The 21,739-nt window shown below is 39.8% G+C and overlaps 1 protein-coding gene and 1 long non-coding RNA gene across 2 annotated transcripts; both read right to left on the bottom strand.

Moving 5' to 3' along the window:
- Window positions 1–1,132: 1,132 nt before the first annotated feature.
- LOC140364331 (deleted in lung and esophageal cancer protein 1-like) lies at window positions 1,133–12,521 on the bottom strand. Its single transcript, XM_072450429.1, has 38 exons — window positions 12,394–12,521; window positions 12,114–12,236; window positions 11,896–12,043; window positions 11,707–11,838; window positions 11,489–11,646; window positions 11,206–11,420; window positions 10,871–10,949; window positions 10,694–10,781; window positions 10,434–10,607; window positions 10,214–10,350; window positions 9,965–10,057; window positions 9,801–9,891; window positions 9,507–9,669; window positions 9,166–9,358; window positions 8,973–9,040; window positions 8,742–8,895; window positions 8,561–8,657; window positions 8,331–8,461; window positions 8,087–8,248; window positions 7,879–8,009; window positions 7,651–7,801; window positions 7,461–7,577; window positions 6,957–7,078; window positions 6,710–6,889; window positions 6,569–6,636; window positions 6,347–6,498; window positions 6,159–6,274; window positions 5,677–5,747; window positions 5,409–5,605; window positions 4,386–4,547; window positions 4,178–4,297; window positions 4,010–4,104; window positions 3,791–3,878; window positions 2,298–2,498; window positions 2,046–2,207; window positions 1,616–1,766; window positions 1,430–1,547; window positions 1,133–1,355 (listed from the first exon to the last, which is right to left on the bottom strand). The coding sequence occupies exons 1-38, from the start codon at window positions 12,457–12,459 to the stop codon at window positions 1,238–1,240; spliced, it is 4,992 nt and encodes a 1,663-aa protein (XP_072306530.1). The 5' UTR covers window positions 12,460–12,521; the 3' UTR covers window positions 1,133–1,237.
- Window positions 12,522–13,578: 1,057 nt separating this feature from the next.
- Window positions 13,579–15,395, bottom strand: LOC140364987 (uncharacterized). Its single transcript, XR_011927749.1, has 3 exons — window positions 15,328–15,395; window positions 14,553–14,675; window positions 13,579–14,203 (listed from the first exon to the last, which is right to left on the bottom strand). It is a non-coding gene; the product is annotated as an uncharacterized lncRNA (long non-coding RNA).
- Window positions 15,396–21,739: the final 6,344 nt, after the last annotated feature.

Genomic DNA, 21,739 nt, shown 5'->3' with positions numbered 1-21,739 from the left:
CTATAAATGATGTAAATATTCAACCAGGTTCCGCGTGTTTGATTAAATAATCCAAAGTGTATTCCATTATTCACGTGTTAGCAATAAGCAGCACTTATCCTGCTTGACTCTTTTCCTCTTCCTCTCACTCCTTTTTTTAACGGTATAGCTTAAAACACATACTTTGAAGACGTACAACTACAGTAGGTGGTGGTAAATGCACCTTTTCAGTTGAAAACAAAGAAGTTAGCCTGCTAACTGTAGCTTGTGATAAATTAACTCACAGACATGCAGTTATAGTTTTATACTTTGTTACTCAACCAATAAACTGTAAAAAGTAGACATCAAACAATACAAAGAACTATATAAAATCTAACATAATAAATACTGCACTTAAATCACCCCCAAAAATAAAATGACAAAGTAAATATTACAGGTAAAATTACCCCCCAAAAAAGCTCATAAGAAAACACGAATCATAACGTGAATTAATACTTTATATTGATTGCCGCTCATTTATCATAAAACTTGAAACATTAGCAGGCGTTTGATGAGAAGATACATGCATCTGATACATGCATATAAGATTGACTTTGAGTCAAGTTTAAAAACGTTTATCATTGTCTCTGCGAATTGTCTCAAGCCAAAAAAAATACTGGTCTTATGCGTTTCTTTAGTCTTTGGTTATTCAACAGAAATCCCTAAATATAGTTTTGGGGCATTCATTTGAAGTTTATCACTGATTCACTCCCATTCATTTCAGTGAAAACTTTGTTTTCAAGTTGAAAGGTATGCAAATTCAGGACCACAGAAGGGCGTGCATCTCAAAGCCACAAACCACTCCTGAGGACAGCGAGGAGATTCTAAGCAGGAGGATATGGTTAGATAGAGGAGTTGAGGAGGCCATTTTTGTTTAAAAAAAAAAGAGAATCCCTCCAAGAATGGAGGTTCAACGCTCTACTTACTGGTTGTATACAATAGTGTGTTGAAGCCATGGAGCATTCTGATGCTAATCAGGTACTCAGTGATGTTTGAAATATGATATATATGATATATGATATTTTTGAAAGCATGTTACAGGGCTGTTAGGATACAAAGAAGAACAGTTTCAAATGAAACAGTAAACAGCTATTATCAGAAGGTTCCACCGGTGGACAGGGCCTAATCAAATTAGTATAACTATCTGAGCTTTCAGACTTGATCTGCAGATTGAGAATGACTCTTGGATGAGAGTTGAAAAGTCTTGTTTGTTGTCGTATCATTGCTGCTCTGGCATACATCCATTAAAGGAGCCAGTTCCTTGCAAACAGATGATGAGAGGCGTCTTCACAAGTGGAGAGTGGATAACAACCCTGGCTCTGTACTCTCTGACCTCACTAAACACACACACATTTTATATTGAGTCATATTACATTACAAGCTTATAAAAACATCTTTGTGAAGGGTTTACCTCGGTGTGAAGCTGATTTGTAGATATTGGCAGAACCGTGGACAGTTGAGGTCTTTGGATCTTAGGACTCCAAACTCAGGTGTTACACTAAAGGTGTGTGAGTCCTCTTTGTCAGACTCTGCAGACACATGTAAATCAATACTAGAATATTTGCGCCACAAAAACTTTACTTTATGATCAAATTACCTATGATAGACTCCCAAAACGTCTTAGCCCCAACATTGAATAATTTCACATCCTTCATTTGTGTTTTTCCCACACAGCTGATACCAAAGTCGAGACTTTCATTTGACAAGCTGAGAGAAGCTAGATCCAGGTAGGCCACAAGAGGCACGGCCTACAGTCCAGACAAGAGGAAATCACTACATTCTCAAAGATGCACCAGGGACATTTTCTGATGGAGGTTCCACCACAAAGCTCTGGACTGTGGAGACTCTTCTCAGTCCAAATGCATGTTGTTCAAGGTGATTAAAACATCTGTAGTTTAAGATCATCTGGAACATTCCAGGCAAAGCAGTAACATCTCCATGGAGACAAGCAGGTGGCAGACCCTCCACCAGATAAATGACATAGTGCTCCTTTAATCCATTCATTAAAATGAACAAATATAGCATACCTGTGTGCTGCCATTGATGTAGTTAATCGTTAGTGTTTGCTCAAACCTCATCCTCCTTTCTCCTTTTGAATTCTGAATTACTTTAATGGAGTCTGGCATTTCATCATCTGTTAAGTCTGCAAAGCCCATGAGGAAATCGGAGCAGTGGAACGCAACCTTCACCTATTCGACAACAAGAAGAAAACTTGAATGAAAAATCTAAATAAATTGCATATTCAAATCTCTCTATTGCACAACCACTTCTTATTTTACCTTCATACTTCGTTGTGGTTGCAACCGCAGAGAGCTGCCCTCACCCGTCGAGGTGTTGCTGAAGGGACTAGAGCGGGTTGGGGGTTGAGGTGTAAGGACTAAAAATGGGGGCTGCGTCTTTAATGTAAATTGCAGAGGCATTTCTAAGGTGTTGAGTAGCCTAAAACTCTTCATTATGTCAAATTCTTGTGTTTTCAGCAGCTGCGGAAGAAAAAAAACAGTTGTCTGATTGTGCCTTTTGGGATTGATACCTCATCTAAAGCACCTCAGTGGTTCACAACCTTTAGACTCATGTTCTCCTTGGGCTTTTCATTCACACTCTGCTTACCTCTACAGTGAGTGTGCTGGCAATATTTAGAAAGCTGTTACTTACACTATATATTTGAAATACAAAATCAAAGATAAAGTATAGCATTTTGTTGTTAATTCTGAATGAAATATAATAATTACATTTACTTATAATAATTATGCGGCCGAAATCTACAAGAGGGAGGTGGACCGGCTGGTGTCCTGGTGCAGCGGTAAAAACCTGGAGCCCACCATCAGCTCCCTCATCAAGAAGACCCAGCTGAGGAAAGCAAAGCTGCCAGCGGAGATGATGGTGCAGTTCTACACGACCATCATTGAGGCCATCCTCACCTCCTCCATCACCATGTGGTACGCTGGAGCCACAGCCAGGGACAAACAGAGACTACAGTGCATTGTGCGCTCTGCTGAGAAGGTGATCGGCTGTGGACTTCCATCTCTGCAGGACCTGAACGTCTCCAGGACTCTGGGACGAACAGGTCCCTTCTCAGCCTGGACATGGACTATTTGAGACACTCCCCTCTGGCAGGAGGCCACTCCCCTCAGGCAGGAGGCCACTCCCCTCTGGCAGGAGGCCACTCCCCTCAGGCAGGAGGCCACTCCCCTCAGGCAGGAGGCCACTCCCCTCTGGCAGGAGGCCACTCCCCTCAGGCAGGAGGCCACTCCCCTCAGGTAGGAGGCCACTCCCCTCAGGTAGGAGGCCACTCCCCTCAGGCAAGAGGCAATGGTCCATCCAGACCAGAACCTCCCGCCATAAGAACAGTTTCTTTCCCTCTGCTGTTGGACTCATGAACACTTCTAAACACTATCACTTTAATTAATCAATACAACTATTATTTAATCATTCACTCACTGCACTGTTCACTTTCTGCACTACATCTGTAAATTCACCTGTACATTTTGAGCGCATAGTAAGCCTATTTTTTATCTTATAGTAAATTTGAATCGTTTTTCTACAATGTATGCCCGATTTGATTCTGTATATATTGTTTTTTATTATTGTTCCTCATTGTATGTTGCACCAAATCACAAAAGCCAGTTCCTATTTTGGGGAATTTTGTTCATAGACAATGGCAAGAAACCTTTTCTGATTCTGAAAATGAATCATCAAGTTCCTTTTAAATGAATCCATGTATTGAAGTGAATTATTCAAATAATTCAAAGAACCCATTGCTAAAAAGACCCACCTTTGTATCTGACTCTTGTCTCACTAAATCACCGGCCGAGGCACGAAACTCCAAAATCTCCTCGTCTTCATCCATTTGAACTAACATCCTGCAGCAACGGGAGAAGATTTGCAACTCAGTCAGAAAACATTTGAGCTCCTTTGGGCAGACTTCATCTGACATGACTTGGACTGTGTTGGGAGTTTGGGGGACATGAACAGCACTTGTGTAATTACTTACGTGGCAGGTTTAACCACTGCCTGTAGATTCATTCTGAGGGGTTCCAAGCCCAAACCGTGGATCCGACCAACTTTACCCGGGACACACACAGCTGTCTAAAACATACAAAGACAAGAAAGGAAATGGCTGCATGTTTGTCATAACAATGTATGGTTTTCAGTAGATTACCTCAGAGTCTAGACTTATAAAACCCAGAGCCTTTCCCTCACATTTAGAGTCAGAAGAACCTGTGAGTGTCAGTGGGGTGAAAGACACATGAAGTGTGCTGCTTCCTTTGGCTGGAATGATCTGAAATCAGACAAAGACAATATAGTAACAATAACAAGATATATTATTATTTTTATATTTAATATGCATTTAAAGCAAATTAACATACTATTTGTTGGGGTGTGATGCAATATGGGTAGTCTGAAATATTCCCAAAATGAGGCCTGATTAGAACAGAAACTAAGTTCTTCTTGTGATATGGATGTGAACAGGCCGGCGCGCTCTCAGTGTCCTCCTCATCTAAACATTCTCCTTCCTCTGAACCCGGAGGCTGATAAAAGAAACATGTGGTAGAGTGAAGAAGAAAAAAAAATTATCACCGTGTGGTACGCTGGAGCCACAGCCAGGGACAAACAGAGACTACAGCGCATTGTGTGCTCTGCTGAGAAGATGATCGACTGCAGACTTCCATCTCTGCAGGACCTGTACGTCTCCAGGACTCTGGGACGTGTAGGTCGGATCCCCGCCCCCTCTCACCCTGGACACGGACTATTTGAGCCACTCCCCTCAGGCAGGAGGCCACTCCCCTCAGGCAGGAGGCCACTCCCCTCAGGCAGGAGGTTACGGTCCATACGGACCAGAACCTCCCGTCACAAGAACAGTTTGTTTCCCTCTGCTGTTGGACTCATGAACACTTCTAAACACTGTCACTTTAACCATAATTTAATCAATCACTGAGCTGTTCACTTCCTACACTATGTATATTTGTACGACTGTACATTTGTGTACATATTAAGCCTATTTTTTAGTTTTGTTCTTAGATTAGACCCTGTGTTGCATCAATGAAATTTCCCCATGTGGGACAATAAAGGAATATCTTATCTTATCTTATTATTGTTATTTTGATCCCATAGTAGACTTGAATTGTTCCTCTTTTGACCTATTCATTCTTTGTATTGTTTATTGTTTTATGTTGCATCGAATCACCAAGACAAGTTTCTATGTTTGTGAATTTTGTTCATTGACAATGGCTATACATGTAAATCCTTTTCGATTCTGATTCTTCTTCTGAAATGTATTTTTATATATGTTTTATATTCGTTTTATGATGCCATTGGAAACCCCCAGAGGAGCGCCATGATGAGATGACTCAGTGTCATGTTGTGTTTGTGTGGTGGTTAAATCCACTCACAATCAGGCTTTGGAGGGATGAGCTTGATGTTACTACAGAGTCTGAGGTTTGATCCTTTTCCCAGCCTCTGGCTCTGACAGACACCACATTGCCGTCTATATCTTTAACAGGAAGGGCTTCTCCGTACACAGTCACGAGATCCACTAGCTTATCGTCATTTTTATCTAAGTAATAGATTTTCCAGTCCAAGCGAATATCTGGAAACACATAAAGATAATTCATAAATAAGAAGTTGAACATTAGGGAGTAGAAACTTTGTCACACATACCGAATGTGGTGGGATTATTAATGCGAAGAGAACGAGAAACTGTGTCACCACCAGATACATGGGTGCCAAATCTACAATGTAACAATAACCATGACATCAATGACATCATTATTCAGGTAACAACATCATTGAAATATTTTGTCATTCAGACAGTTGAATTTCATAAAGCTGGTCACAAAATTGAGAAATAGTAGTAGTTACAATAATCTTAACGCTAAAATTTGACATTGTGACATCCTTAACTTGAGTGAATTGTTCTGTTGCAGCTGCTAAAAAAGAAGGAACTACATAGAGCACATTTTAAGTATGACAGTGAGGACAGCACTAAAGGCTTTTCAAGGCATTTTAAAAGGAAAAGTAGCATATCGTGATAATATTTTGTCACATACCTACTGTAATTAGGTATTGTTACCTTAGTGTTGTTATAAAAGATTTAAAGCAAATGCCTAATGTATTGACCAACTCAAACAACGACTACAAACCTGATGGTTGGACCTTTGTTTTGGCTGTGTACATGTGGACCAGTCAACTGGAAATACAGAGGACATCCTTTCACTGTCATCTGCATAGGAATAAGTGTGGGCTCAAGCTCTCCAACCTGTGGACAAATATGGTCAAATACATGCTGATCTTTCCTTGTTCTGAATCTTTATGAAAATGAAAGACAGACTTTGCATATGAGGTTATCAGTGTAGTCTCCCCACATGTCGGTGTAGACAGTCACGTCCACAGTCTGCGTCTGAAATGCTCCCAACATCCCATTATCAGGCGTGACAAAAAATGCTGCTCCTTTTCCATTAGTGAGCAAGCTGCTCACAAAATCTGCAAATGCATTAAAACAGTTCATTGTTTTGTTTAAAATGTCATTTCTGTCTCTAATCTCTATAATTACCTGTATGTATTTTTTCTTCTACTTTTTTGGCCTGGGCAGAGTGAAGAGGCCTCATTACATAAGCTGATCTGTCATTAAAATGTACGTCAAGACACGTTTGCTCTGAAGTTAATTATTGAGACAAGAGTGGAGCTGCATTACCTTTTCTGTGACTGACCATCCACGTCAGTGGCATTGCCATTGAAAAACTCAGGTGCTATGAAGAAAGGGGCTGGAATTGCCGTTTTGTTGGTTATTTTCAACTGTCTAGTAACAGCTTTCTTCAAAATAATATCTCCAAAGTCAAGTAAAAGTTTTGAGGAGCTCCAATCAGACGGTAAACTGCAATGAAAGATTTTTTTTTAATTTCCTTTTTGTATTTCTAATGATTGAATTTGATCAGATTTACTTGGTAGTGTCCAAAGAGTAAGATACAGCCAGAGTCTTTGTTCTGGCGGCTTTGAGTCTCAGAACAAGCGGCGATTTCATATCCTCAATGTCACAAAGAGCTGCGACCTCAGTTAGCTCATGCTGAAAAAGTGAATATAAAACTCATATATATATATATATATATATATATATATATATATATATAAAACACCACACAAAGTTTTCCCTCTCTTTCTCTCTCTCCTTTGATTTTTTTTCTTTACAGAATAGCGTAAAACGCATACTTTGAAGACTACAACTGCAGTAGGTGGCGGTAAATGCACCTTTTCAGTTGGCTTCCAACCGCCATCAAAAGTAACACAACAACAACAACAACAACAACAACAACAACAACAACTACAACTACAACAACAACTCAGATCATCTCAAAGCAGCTCTTGTACACTCTTCTTTCAGCATTGTATATTACTGTATACAGTATGTATTCCACTTTGCAATTGTCTAGTAGTTGTATTATACGTACTTCTGTGTGCGAGATGAATCTAAGTGTAATATCCACGCTGGCATTCGGCCCCAGAGTACCACACGTTGGCTCCAATGTAGCTTCACACACCGATGCTTGTTTTCCTTGAAGTTGTGGCTGACATAAAAAGATATAACATTTATAATGTATTTTTATTTATTTAACTGATTATTTGGAAATACAACTGTACCCGCCACTTGAAGTTTGAAGCTAACAATGTCTGGTTGAAAAGCGTCACAGTGGCCTCTGAAATAACTCCCATGTAAAGTTGAGAGAGGTGCAGCTCACAGTTCAGCAGGCACACTTGAGGCGACTGCACACTGGCTTGTACTGACAGGTGACTGGCAGAGACAAGGGAAAGTGTTGCAGATCACAGATCACTTCAATCACTGGACTTAAATCATGTGAACATCCTCACCATCCAGTTCCATTCTCCACAGTCAGCTCCAGCTCAGTTTGAAGTTGTTGACAGAAGTGAGGTCTAAACACTACGTTCACAACACCAGAGCTCAATGGGGGAAGGATTCCTCTGCTTGGCTCCACAGAAATCTAAGCACACATACACACATAACTCTGTTATGTTTGTAAAGTCTCTTAGGTATTCTGAAATGTATAGTGTTAGTTACCTGAGTCTCATAAGGCTCTTTCTGGTGTAATGACTTCTCTGCCAGTTGCCATGACGCCTCGACCTGTGTGTTGTTCTCAAGGAGCAGAGCTGTTTGGCACTGCTCCCCGAGTCTCAGGAGCCCAAAGTCAAGACTCGGCACAGAGATGGTAACAGTGGGACCCTTCCCAGGAAATCAAAAAACGAAACAAAAGTGTATAAAGTACTTTAATTATGCAGAGCAATAATACGTGAACATAACATACCTTAAAGGTGACTTCCACTGGCAGAGTTACTGGTTCGTAGTGGTGCTTAATGTGGCAGATCATGTTAGTCACTACCTTTTCTGGTTTCCCTCCAGTCATAATTAGAGCAAAATCAATACATTCATTTTCTTCTGTAAAACAAACAAACAAACAAACAAACAAACAAACAAACATGTATGCTTTAATCATTCCACAACAATAGTTCACATATTGAGCACGATGTGACAAACCTAAGAGACCACTAGATGGCTCTACTTCCATGATGTGAAAGCCACTGTTTATTCTCTCCCATTGAAATGAGATTGAAGCTTTGCTGTGATTCCACATCTGCAGAATAACACAAAAGGAAACATACAGCTTAAGTACAAGTACAAGTTCAAAAGACTGTGTAATTATGTCATAATTAATGACCTTGAATTGTTTGCGAGTTGAGGTACAAATAAGAAGCTCCCCTGGTACCACAAAGCCATAGGGCTCCAACAGGACCTGGTAGGGCTCAGTTGACCCTTTGACCTCTACCTCCATCCCAATGACATCACTGGATTCATTGGACACGACCTGGACACTAGATTTCATAAACACAAATGTTTGGCTTAATAAACCAAGTATGTGAAGTCAGGCTTGATGTAACAAAAACTGCACCTCGAGTCCGACTGCAGCCGAGGAACATCCGAGAGCATCAAATGACAAACACTGTGATAATCTTTCAGCTGTAAAGTAAAAGGATTGACATAATAATAATACCATTACAGGCCTATAATATCAAAATGTAAACTGAATATATTTGAGATTTCAGGCATAAATCATAGTATTTTCTGTATGGAGTGCACAGTACCTCTTTAGGCCAGAATGTGACCAAAAACTCATGATCCTGGCATGGGGCCAACAGCCCAGACTCAGGGCTAACATGGAAAGTGTCGTCTGTGACCTGGACAAACTCTTCATGTGAGGACTGAGTGTGTCCTGCTAATAGGAGGGGCTGCAGATGGGGCTTGACGATCTGCCAATGAAAAGGCAGCTCCAAGTGGCTGTAATCCAAGAGAAAAATGAGATCAGATGTCCATTTTGCTGATGCATTCCCCTAAAGTACAATTTAAATTGCATCTTGCTCATTTTAATGGAAAACAAATAAAGTCCCTGAATACATTTGTAAATATACTGAAATATGTCTCTCACACATTGTTCCTGACAATAATCTTCTTCTTTTGCAGGGAGTTAGGATTACAAGGACCAAAGCGCACAAAGTGCTCAGCTGTGAGGTCATGCTGCTCCCCTGCAGTGGGAGTATCTCGCTCGTCAGGGACCAATAACAGCTCCAGCGCGATCAACTGGCCTTCACCTGAAGATTTAACTCAATTCAATTTTATATTGCCCAAAATCACAGCAGAGGTTGCCTCGAAGGGCGACAAAGATAAACTCATCTTACAGTTAGTGAGAAGGTAAAAAGAAGACAAATACTGTAATACTAACCTTGTACACAAATGTCTTTCACCTGGCAGTTATCACACACAATGGTGTAGACTTGACAGATTTTTTCAACAGCTGATGGGAAGAAAACAGCCTAGAAAATAAAGAATAACTGAGGATTGCTGTAGGAACTTAACTTGACATTGTACAATAACATTGCCCCACACCTCAACTGCAGTGGTCTCTCCCGGCTGAAGAGAGAAGAGCGAGGGGCTGACTGCAAAGGGCGGATGCTCAGTGAAGAGAGATTTGGACACGGACTAGATGTATGTACAAACACACAATAATGCAAAGAAGGGATTATTCTAAATGACCCTTAAACATTGTGAGATTGTTTTTCCCAAAGCAAGAATGATCTGAGCTTCACATTGACATTGTTTTAATGCAGATCAGATGTTAAATTGAGTAAATCTCACCCTGAGATTTGAGGGTGGCCACTGGTGTTTAGGAATTAGGCAGAAGGTTCCGGGACATAGACCAACATTTTGGCATAAAAACTCGACAAACTTAACACCTCCAACCAGACAATATCCACAGTCCAGAACTCTTGGTACTGCATATGGTGTGGCATAAAGAAAAACACTATTATTTCAACTTACCTACAATATGTGTGAGGAATTAGATTAGATTACTTGCACGTTAAGACTGGAGGGGGACGTCGGGCCTCAATCGGGACAACAAGCGGATCTTCAGACAGAGATTCCACCACAATGAAATCCTGGAAATCCGTCAGCGAGTCCGGAGCAAAGCGAACATTGTACTTACAGCTCATGCCTGGAGCCACGACGCCACCTTCACCCGGGAATCTCCCTGTAAAAACACCCGTCACATATCCTTTCAATTATTAGTAGTATTTTCATACAGTTTTATTTAACTAAGTTGATTCTTCAGTTTACCAAGACCAATATAGAAATATGCAGTGGTTGGAGGAATGACACGAACATGGCGACTTGCAGAGGTCATGTTTTTCAACTCCAGAGTGGCCTGGAACAAGAAGAAGAAGAAGAAGTATTTCTTCTGAATAAGTTTATTGCTATTATAAGTGTGAGTGTACATTTTCTCTTTACATATACCTCATAAACCTGTCCAACAGAGTACTCAATAAAAACCAGCACAGGGGGGTTTGCCTGGAAGACTTGAAGACAATCGTCACTGCAAATGAAAAGGAGTTGAGCTCAATCACAACCTGAGCAGGAAGTGGTATTTGTGGTCATGTACATGTTATATTTTTGCTGGTGGTTTAAGTTAGAAATGTTGTGATATTTAAACTACTTAGACCAGTGAAGAGACTACAGTAAGTTATAAAACTGTTGTGATAAAGAGTTTGTGGTCTCATAACAACAGAACTGATGGGAGGCGGTCTGTTGTGGTGAATCAGACGTGACGTATATATAAATAACACTAGAACCTTTTGTTTGTCCCTTTTCTTCCTGCTCCCTTCCTCCTCTCCATATCTGAGGAAATTAAAGTTCCTCCACACTGAGCGTTTGGGGGAAGGAACCGTGGATTGCGTAGAAAGTTTTGTCGATCTTTCATTTTCTGAAGAGTGTTCTGTCCTTCAATGCATTCTGTGGCACTTGGCCCACCCTTCCATTTGGGTTTGGGTTTGTCTAGTTTTGTCCTCTAAAACACAAAATGTAAATCTGAGTGCACTATAGTGGTACTGCCTGATGCGTCTTGTTATTGCTCACCTTTTGTGGCTTTGTCTGGTTGTTAGCTTCATCTGAACTTGGATCAACTGTAACGCTGACATCTAAATCTTGTGGAATGGTTGTATAACCATCATCCTGTGGCGTCCGAGATGTGTGCATCAAGTAGGAGACTGTTGGTCTTGTTGGATCTGGTTTGGCTGGAGACGCAGTATTATTAGTTAGTATGTGTATAGTCCCTTAAGATGTCAATCACTTACCTTTTTCTGGAGGCTCTGGAAATGGTTTAGGTCTTGGAGCACTTAAGTAGTCCCATGGAGAGATGAGGTTGTTCATTTCAAGAAGGTCTTTGTCAACACATTGTGGAAAGACTGATTGTACTGGGAAAATAAAAATAACATTTCATGAAACATAACATTTGGTACACGTACAATTTCACGTTTAGTTACCTGTGATGATATTTTTGTTCTCATCAAAGTTTTGCTTAATTTTCTCACACTCTTTGCCCTCGATCTCTGCTGTTTTATCTTGAGCCTGACTAATATGACTCTCCAGAACCTCGTATTCCTGTATACATTTATTAAATTCTGCACAAGCCTGTAAAACAATGAAAATCTGAATGAATCTTAGTCATTTCATTTTTCAGCCCTCGGAGCAGTTACCCTACCTGTTGAAGATCTTCAACAAATCCGTCATAATAGCGTTTTTTGACGTTTGTCAAATTTTCTTCTCCAAGTATGTCCTTGGTGTAATATTTTTTGAAAATGCTTTCCAAAACATGAGAAATAACCTGAAGAGATGTTTGTTAAACAGGATCTTACTACATGTAGGTAACTGTATATTCAATTAAAATCAGTTAATTATTTATTTCAAATCTGGTTAACTTACAAAATAATAAAAAATAAAATGTGTGCTTAAGTTCGACTATCTCAATGAGTTTTTTGTACCTGAGACTTTTCGGGGGCTGCCCCGTGACTGTTCGCTGCCGGCTCTGAACAGGACGCATGCTCCATCCTGGTGCAGCGCAGTCAATAGTGTTCTAGCTAAACAATTGAATCCGTCGTAAAACTTTCAAAATTTCAAGCCTGGACAAAAATGGGAAGAGAGAAAAAAAAATATTACAATAATGTTAAAAATTTTGCACAAAATTCTATTTTTGTGTCCTTATCGAAAAAAGTAATTTGAAGCAATGTCAAATTTCTTACGGCATCGATTTAGCAAGGACAGAAACCTCCATGTTCCCCAATGTGAAAATCGCAAAATCTCTGAAATTTCCACTTTTCCAAACTCCTCCTAGGGCGTTAGCCTGGCCAACATAAACATTTCTGAGAATCACCTCACCTTTTTTTTTTATAGAGCACTTAAAAATGCTTGTAAAATGCAAGCCCCCGGAAGCCAAGATGGCCGCCATTGAAGCCTATGGAGCTGCTCATTGGCGCATGGTTCCAAAAAAGTTTTTTAGTTCCGCATTACTTCCTGAACAGTGGTATATCTCCTCCCACTTTTGTGACGTCATCGCCGTGAGGCTTTGGCGTCGGGAGCGCGCACGTCACAGCAGCGTGAAAGACTGAGAAGTCAACACGGACTTTTGGAATAATTCGGCTTGAAATATTCTGTTTACGTAACGTATAATGATGGATTGTTATATCCATCTATAAATATACATGTATCATGTTGTAAAGCTCTGATATTTAAGAGAATTATAAAGAAGTGTTAAGATAAAAAGTCTGGTTTAATGACAATGAATTACATTTAGAGGTGGAATAACGTCCTCATCATTTTCTGTAGTTTTTGGTTTGGGTATTTATTTTGTTATTAACTTTTCAGTTATTTATTTAAATAATATAATTTGGCCAATATGCATTTTTTTAAATCAGATGAGAAGAAATATAAAATATAATCATCGATTCTGTTACATAATTGAGTTAAGCAGTATTTAATTATATTCAGTTTCCTTTTGTGTCGTTTTTTTTTATCATGTCAATCTTTAATAAATACAAAACACATTTGTTTATTAATGTATTTAATACAAATAATGAACATGAATGAACTTGTTCAATAAATGCAAATCTGATTATAACTACAAATGATAAATTAATTTTAGCCAGTTTTAGTTGAGTTTTAAAGCTCCAATGAGTTTTAAAACTACAATGTGGGAGTCCCTTATTAAGGGGTTTTGGAGTCTGTGTAATGTTCATTATTATTATCATCATTAATATAATCAGAAAAGGTTTATTCCATTGTCAAAGAACAGAATTCACAAACAGTGGAACTTGCTTTGGTGATTCAGTGCAACATAAAAATATTAACAATGATAAAACAACCTGTATAAGTCAAATAGAACAAACTGAATAAAATAAGATATTCCTTTATTGTCCACACATGAGGAAATTTTTTTGTTGCAACACAGTAGATCCAGAGGAAAAGGACAGAAAACTTATAGGAAGTTTAAAAAACACTCTTAATAGATCGATCTTAATAGATGAACTCTTATAAACAAAAACTCCTCTAGACAGAACCTCTCATACCTTAATAAAGAATGGAGGGGGAAATAAAGATAAAATAAAAAACAGCGTAAGACAAAATAATACTAATAATAATGGTAAAATAAACACTCTTTTTACATCAGTTATATGCACATGAATGTGACATTATTGCGTTAAATACTGAATATCTCAGTATTTAACAAGACTTTGTTTCCATGGCTACGCAGTCTTCTGTACTTCAGTAACTGCACCGTTCAGCTCCATCGTATGACTGAGGGACAAACAGAACATGTCACAGCTTTAGATTATACAAGTCATATAACATACACTTCATATGTTTAGATTATACAAGTCATAGAACATACACTTCACATGTTTAGATTTATAAAAGTCATAGAACATACACTTCACATGTTTAGATTTATAAAAGTCATAGAACATACACTTCACATGTTTGTCCTGAAGCTGCTTCACAGACACATGTGACACAGGAGTGTCTCTTTTGAAGAACAATTATCATTTAGTTTTTTTGGTCATAACAAAACAGACATTTTATAAATTCAAAATACTGATTCTACACTGTTTACTTTTAGTCGAGGCACAAGTTATTATTAAAATACCTTTTGCTTTGGAGTCGTCAGGAGTTTACTTGAGATGACTCTGTGTCTGCAGTGACCTGTAGTGACCTGTAGTGACCTGTAGAGCTCTGGACAGCACAGACAGACTAAACTCACTGGTCAGCACTGAAGATGAGAAAGATACTCATTAGAACATTGATATATTCTGCACATTTAACAGAGAAAAGCTGGAATATGTTATTGACAGATTTACATTTCGCTCTGTAACACAAAAGTTCCTCTTTTCACATTAATTTTTAAAGCTAGAACCAAAAGTCATTTATTTATGCATAAGTTTAAACCTTAGAAGTTAGAAACAAAACAAGCGTGTGCTTTGTTTAAACACAGCACACGTCATTATGAAATATGTAATAAAACCTCAAATGTGGCCCCTGTAAGTACAGGACTGTCACTTTTAAACACCTTTACATTTATATATGTAAGATATGACCCATTATTGCAGGTTATATTTGAATTATTGGTTGTTTTTTATAGCACATAATACAAACATCACTTTATTTCCCTTCTTTCTCTAGTTTTCCTTGATCTGTGCATAACCTCTTGTCTAATAGAACATTTAGTAAGAGAAATAATTAGTTATTTATTTGCAGAAGCACGAGCCATCACGACGTGTTATTGCATCTTTGTGTAGCTAAACTTTAGCTTACGTTAGCTCGTGTTAACTTGTGTTAACTCGTGTTAACTGTGTAATCGTTGTTTTACACTTCATATGGAACGATGTGTGAAACGTGAGGAATGACATACAAACACAACTTACGAGTATCGTGGTCTCGTCTGGTCACATTCTTCTGCTTGTGTTTAGTTTCCGTCACGTGTTCTCCCGAGGCTCGTTCATGAGGGTTACGTGCGCGCTCGGTGCGCGTACCGCTCACCGGAAGGTTAAAAATGTATTTTTTAAGTATTTTAGAAACAGTTGAAGAGTGAAATTCCTTCTATTTTATTTTTAGACTAAAAACAATTTAGCATGTTTGGTAATTTTAGAGGCCGAACTCCTGAAATGGTCCGACCAAAAGGCTGCATTCTGCGAAGTGGCCACTACTCAATTTGGAGCCAGAGGCAGAGGGGGCGTACCCTATCCAGATATTATAATACATCCATGGTAAAATGGCACCACAACGCCACCTACAAAAGCAATTGGCCATGCCCCTTGACTAACCGTATGGCCACCATCTTGAATTGATCATTTAAAGTTAGCTATTTTGCTCACGTCAAATTTCTATGGACTTTTCGTGAGGCATCTAACGTTATCGATTTAAAAAAAATAAAAATGGTCAAAATCATTTGAATGCTTTAAAGTGCCTATGACCGGTTGGACGACTCATTGAGCTAAAACGCAGTTAAGATTGATATATTTTAAATTTTGCAAAAATTAAAAAAAAAAATTAAATCCCTGAATAGCTTATACACAGAAAGTGAAAGTGTAAACCTAACAAATTTTGTTAGGTTTACACTTTCACTTTCTGTTTGTAATGGATGACATAACATAGGAAATTACCCTGCAAACACTGAGCAAAATCTCATCTAATGTCAGATTTTTTTAATTTGACAAAAAGAAAGAGACTAGCTTTATATTAGTTTTTACTGATTTTTAAAAAAAGCTTTTCTCCACAAATACTTATTCGATTGTCAGTAATATGTACAACAGGTATGCCAAATAAAGTAAAAATTAGAAAATTGTAAAAACCTGTCAGAGGCACTTTAATATTCTTCAAAATCTGAATGAAATACTTTAAAGGTACATATTAGACCAGTACCTCAAAAAAAATTACTGAAGTAGATTTTTATTTATTGCTGTTACTTTCAGTTGAGCATTTGTTTAATTCTGTATGTGTACTTTTACTTCCGTAACAATATTGAGTACTTCTTCCACCACTGTAAGAGACCAACCCGACCAAAAAAAAGGGAATGCTTTAGCGCTGACGGCACCTGGAATCAAACCAGGGACATTTTTGACATGACCAGAAAGGTAATTTTGGTTGAAAACATACGCCACAATAAACCTAGTCTGTGTCTAAAGAAAAGAGTTTCTTACCCTTGAGTTTTGAGACAAACTCCGCTGCTCACAAAAGCAGAAAAGACAATTGATTTGTCAATTCTTCTTTGGTGTTTTATGGCAGTTGGTATCCAAGTTGTTGTTGTTGTTGTTTTATGGCGGTTGACATCCGAGTGTTGCATTACCGCCAGACTTTATTCCTCAGACTTTGTCGTAGTCCTCAGACTCTGTCGTAGTCCGTAAAAGTACTCCTTCCATTGCTTTGGTGTTCGTCATGATATGTCTTTGTGACTAGAATAGTTGTTGTTTCAGAGACCAACCGGCTTCACTCCAGGGAGACTCTTCTTCATCTTCCTCTCCTTCTTTGACGTTCGGTGCTTCCACCGTACAGCTTTATTCTTTAGGCTTCATTCTATAGGCTTTAATATGTCCACTGATGTCGCTGCTTGGTAGCCGTGCGTCTACGAGACTGGACGAGGACAGGAGACCACCCCCACCCCCATCTCGTCACTCTGATCACTCTGACTCCCCACAAGCAGACCCCCATCACTCCGACTCCCATTTAGCGCCTTTAGCCTGTTTTCTATATCTGCCCAATCAAGCTCCTTTGTTCCAAGGAATCTCCCTGCAGCTTTAGCAATGATCCTGATCCTTTCAGTTCTGCTTTGAGTCTGAGCAGCATTACCGCCGCCTACCTAGTGATGTTCTAGAATCTTGGCTTTTATGACATTGAATCCTGACATGATGGTCACGATTTTTATCTTCTTATTTGGTGTTTTATGGTGGTTGGTATCCAAGTGTTACATTACCGTCACCTACTGTAGTTGTACAGCTTCGACTTTAAACTTTAGACATTATTCTTTAGACTTCTCATGCAAGAATACATGGAAAACAAAGTATGTGTTTTCTGCGTGATACTTGAATACCAACCGCCATAAAACACTAAAGAAGAAGAAGACTAAGACGTACAGCTGCAGTAGGTGGTGGTAATGTAACACTTGGATACCAACCGCCATAAACACCGAAGCAGAAGAAGGAGTCTAAAGAATAAAGTCTAAAGAATAAAGTCTAAAGGGTTAAGTCTAAAGTTTAAGACGTAAAATTACAGTAGGTGGCGGTGAAGGGTGGGAACGGGGGATAGAATAGAAGAATAAGAAGTCTGAAGTCCATTGAAAGCAACGACAACAATGGAGGTAACTCCAGGAATCAGGTGGCGGTAAGAAAAAGAAAAAGTAGGTGGCAGTAACACTTGGATACCAACCGCCATAAAACACCAAAGAAGAAATTATTTGGGATCCGTTGCCAAATTTGCTATTTAAAGTTGTGGAAGAATTATTGATAATATTTTTAAACTTTTACGTTTACAAGCGCTGTTGGAGCCGTGCGCCATGGAGTCGTTGCGATGTTGGCACAGGAATAGCGTACCTAGAGCCACATCACCTGTGCGTAATCATATCGTCTTTGTGAACGGGCCACAGCAGCCTGCAGCCTGGGGGAACATCGGTACCGTTCACAAGTGAGGGGAACAGCGGTTACCAGGGAATAGCGGCCCCAGGAAACACCGGCAAAGGGGAACATAGGGCTGACCCGGTTAGGCACAGCCTAACCTAAACGGTTCTATTTGAGTAAATGTATCCAAAATATTACCTCACATTGCATAAACACCTATCAACTACGCATCTAATCCAAGCCCTACCTTAAATCATGGATGTTTAAACTGGTTGGACGAGGGTTGATTGCCGGCCCACATCGTTGGCACTCGCGCCACCTCTAAACACAGCCTCTTCTCTGGAGCATCCAGATCGTGGTGAAGCCAGTGCATTACCGGTGGTTGACAGGGGACGGGATCTAACCTTTTATCCTAATCAGCCAGACCCTTGTATGGATCATGGTGACCATGGGAGACAGCCCGAGCAGTTTTGCTGAGGAGTTGTATGCTCACGGCCCCAATCCAGGTTCTTGCAGGACAACAAGGCTGAGTCAAGAGGTTAGATACCAGGGGCAACACCAAGGGTCCCGCCACAACAATGAGGATCCAGGCAAACCTTGTGGGACACCGAACCTCATTATAGGAATGACCCAGATCAGTCGCGCTCTAGATCCAGGGAACGTGCAGGAATGTATTACAAAAACAACAACAATCTAATGTTGCGTTCCAAGGACCAGTAGGACCACGCCAGATGTATATGATTTTATTCAGCACATTTGAATAATCTAAAAGACGGACTGTTAGGTTCTAATTTGCTGAGAATAACAAGACAAGATTTGGTCTTTAATATAAAAGAATGTATTCCCTACGATTACAAAACTAACAGATTAAAAATGCATGTCCTGTCCCTCACGTTCCCATCAGACAGCAGAGAAGATGGATCTTCTCTGGCACCAGCCGTACCAGGCTGTGCCTTCCAGGACATCCTAATATGGGTGTGAGATGTGACCCTTGACCCAGACAGAGAAGTTAGGGGAGCAGAGACAGAAACAAGCAGACAGAGCAAGAATGTGCAGTGTGTGCATGCGCGTGTCCAGTATGCAATAACAATGAAAGGTATATTAATGCATTACAATATTAAATGCTCATTAATTACTATAGGACGTAGCTGACAGGCAACAATACAACAAGATCTCACTAGCTTTATTTCACCAGCTTCAACTACATGGGAAACACATCAAAGGCTGGAGGACATTGCAAAAACAATGGGTAAACAATGTCCCATTTACACTGGAGGAACGTCATCAGATCATCACAGATGTTTTAGGATTATTGGAAAAAGGAAATCATGGGAATCGTGTTCAGAAACTTTGGCATGATCAGATAGAGCCGGTGGATAGACAGCCCATCTGGCATCAGAATAATACCTGGTCAGATGTTTTTGCTCCACCACCACCCAGGGACTCAAGAAAATAGATAGGCTCCAGATTAATTTAACTAAAATTCAGAACGAAACTCCAATCCTGAGAGAAATAAATCGTGTTGCCCAACCGGAGGCACCTATCAAAAATACCAATTATAGTCCTAATTCTAATTCATATTGTAGTCCAGGCGCAGGTTGATACACCTTGTGCAGCTCTACATAGGGTCCATATGGGGACTCACACACACACACACACACACTTAGTTGTGACATAAATGTTAGTGACATTTAGGGCTTGAAACAATTGTAAAACAGAAAGATAGGGGGTTTTGTGAGACTTTTAGGATGTAAAGGTCAGAGGTGAGATTGCGGAGGTGACGGTCAGACGCAGGATTCTTGAACTTTTTTAAATACAGAAAAAGATCTGAGTTCAGTCATCATTTTAGAACAGCCACCACAGGAGCCAAACGAATCGCGAAGAGAGGAGATGAAGACTCTGGGTGATACAAAAGGTCAAACGAGGACTACTCTGGAGAACAAAGGAACTTCAACAAGACCCAGTTTGAGTTTGGGTCCAGTAGTTGAGGCACTACCAGTCTCTCCTGGGGAAACAGATGCAAAAGAGGAATTACCGTCACACCAGGTCTCTCCTAGACCAGTGAATGATGGGATTTACCTTCACATCCGACATCTTCAATCAGAGTGGAAGAGGATACAGCTCACGGTGAAAAATCCTTTCCAATTAGATCTGGAGGAATTTGGGGAGGATGATCTGATGTCTTGTGCTTCAGACCACTTCTTTGAAACTGTGGAGGAGATAACAGGAAGACATGTCACTTATACACACTGAAAAAAGTGATTAGAACAGGGAGAAATGTTTCCTAGTCAATACTAGTCAATAATTTTCTCTTTTGGCATTAATAACAAAACACAGAAACACAAATCTTTACCATGCAGCAGGAAAAGATTTCTTTATGCAGAAGTGACCACGCCCATTGTCCAGTGTTCAGACAGGTTGCCCACAGTGGTTAAACAAAACCTCACAAAGATCAATGATTATTTAACCAGGAATCAAACATTAAACATGAAACATGCTAAATATTTGAACTTAGTGGTCCCTCACAAATCAGCGGGGGACAGGAACAAAAAGTGTGATTGTTCTTTCTAAAGCTTTTCAAACAACACTTATAATTAGGGTTCTTGGTGGCACAGGAAGTGGCATGTTTTGAGTCAGGATAATAAACATGACTTATTATAGACAAAAATGTAAAGTCAATATGTAAAGTGCAATGGACTTCCATAAAAGGTGGAGGTGTGAGCGATACGTGCGTAATCCACAGCTCAATGTTGATTTGGCAGAAAAGCTTGACCCTCTGGACTTTATGAGAATAATATTTTCACCGTGCGCTCGTTCGTTTCCTCCTCCCGCGCTACAGAAGTGAGAACTCCGTGCGTTTCCAAGGCGGCCGGGGCTACAGAGCCTCATGGCTAACCCTGACCCTAACTCCTGACCCTGACCCTGACCCTAACCCTGACCCTGACCCTGACCCTAACCCTGACCCTGACCCTAACCCTGACCCTGACCCTAACCCTGACCCTGACCCTGACCCTGACCCTAACCCTGACCCTGACCCTGACCCTAACCCTGACCCTAACCCTGACCCTGACCCTAACCCGGCGCGGTCAAATAGCCCAGCAGTTTCAGGAGCCGCGGCACAAAATAGCCTAGCAGTTTCGGCCGCGCGCCGCGGCTCTGTAGACACTCCCTTCCAAGGCAGCGGAGCCGAGGAGGGGGGAGTGCGCCCTCTGGTGAACGGATGGTTTAACTACAAGATAAGATAAGATAAGATGACCTTTGTCCCACAATGGGGAAATTCCAATTACAAGTCCAAGTCACTGGAGAAGACTGACAAAATGGATTGATACATAACAGCATAAACAAGGACAAAGTTAAAAGTCTCCACAACCTCTGCTGCAGGGACTATAATATATATATATATATATATATATATATATATATATATATATATATATATATATATATATATATATATATGTAACAGAAGCAGCATTGTTACTTATAACATAAAATCACCTATTTGATAAATTTAAACAATATTACAGTAAGTAATGTAACATTACATTTATAAAAATGAACTAGTAATGTGTAACTAATTACTATTTCAATTTACCCTAACACTACCTACTATGGCACAGATTGGCAGCCTCACTTCTGTCTGTCTGCCCCAGGGCAGCCATGGCTACAATAGTAGTTTACAAGCACTGTGTGTCGAGTGAATGAATAATGCACTGAAAAGTTTGGG

This window comes from Eucyclogobius newberryi, unplaced genomic scaffold, assembly GCF_026437365.1.
Source record: "Eucyclogobius newberryi isolate DKJ021-1_F unplaced genomic scaffold, fEucNew1.0.hap1 SCAF_18, whole genome shotgun sequence".
Classification (NCBI taxonomy): domain Eukaryota; kingdom Metazoa; phylum Chordata; class Actinopteri; order Gobiiformes; family Gobiidae; genus Eucyclogobius; species Eucyclogobius newberryi.
This window is presented reverse-complemented; position numbering and strand designations above follow the sequence as displayed.

What these genes read in the sequence shown, in the direction of transcription:
- LOC140364331 (XM_072450429.1), bottom strand. Translation starts at nt 12,459, where the DNA reads ATGGAGCATGCGTCCTGTTCAGAGCCGGCAGCGAACAGTCACGGGGCA. An exon ending in CAGTGGAAGTCACCTTTAAG is followed by an intron (nt 8,249 to 8,330) that starts GTATGTTATGTT and finishes TTTCCTGGGAAG; the next exon opens with GGTCCCACTGTTACCATCTC. An exon ending in AAGAGCCTTATGAGACTCAG is followed by an intron (nt 8,010 to 8,086) that starts GTAACTAACACT and finishes ATGTGTGCTTAG; the next exon opens with ATTTCTGTGGAGCCAAGCAG.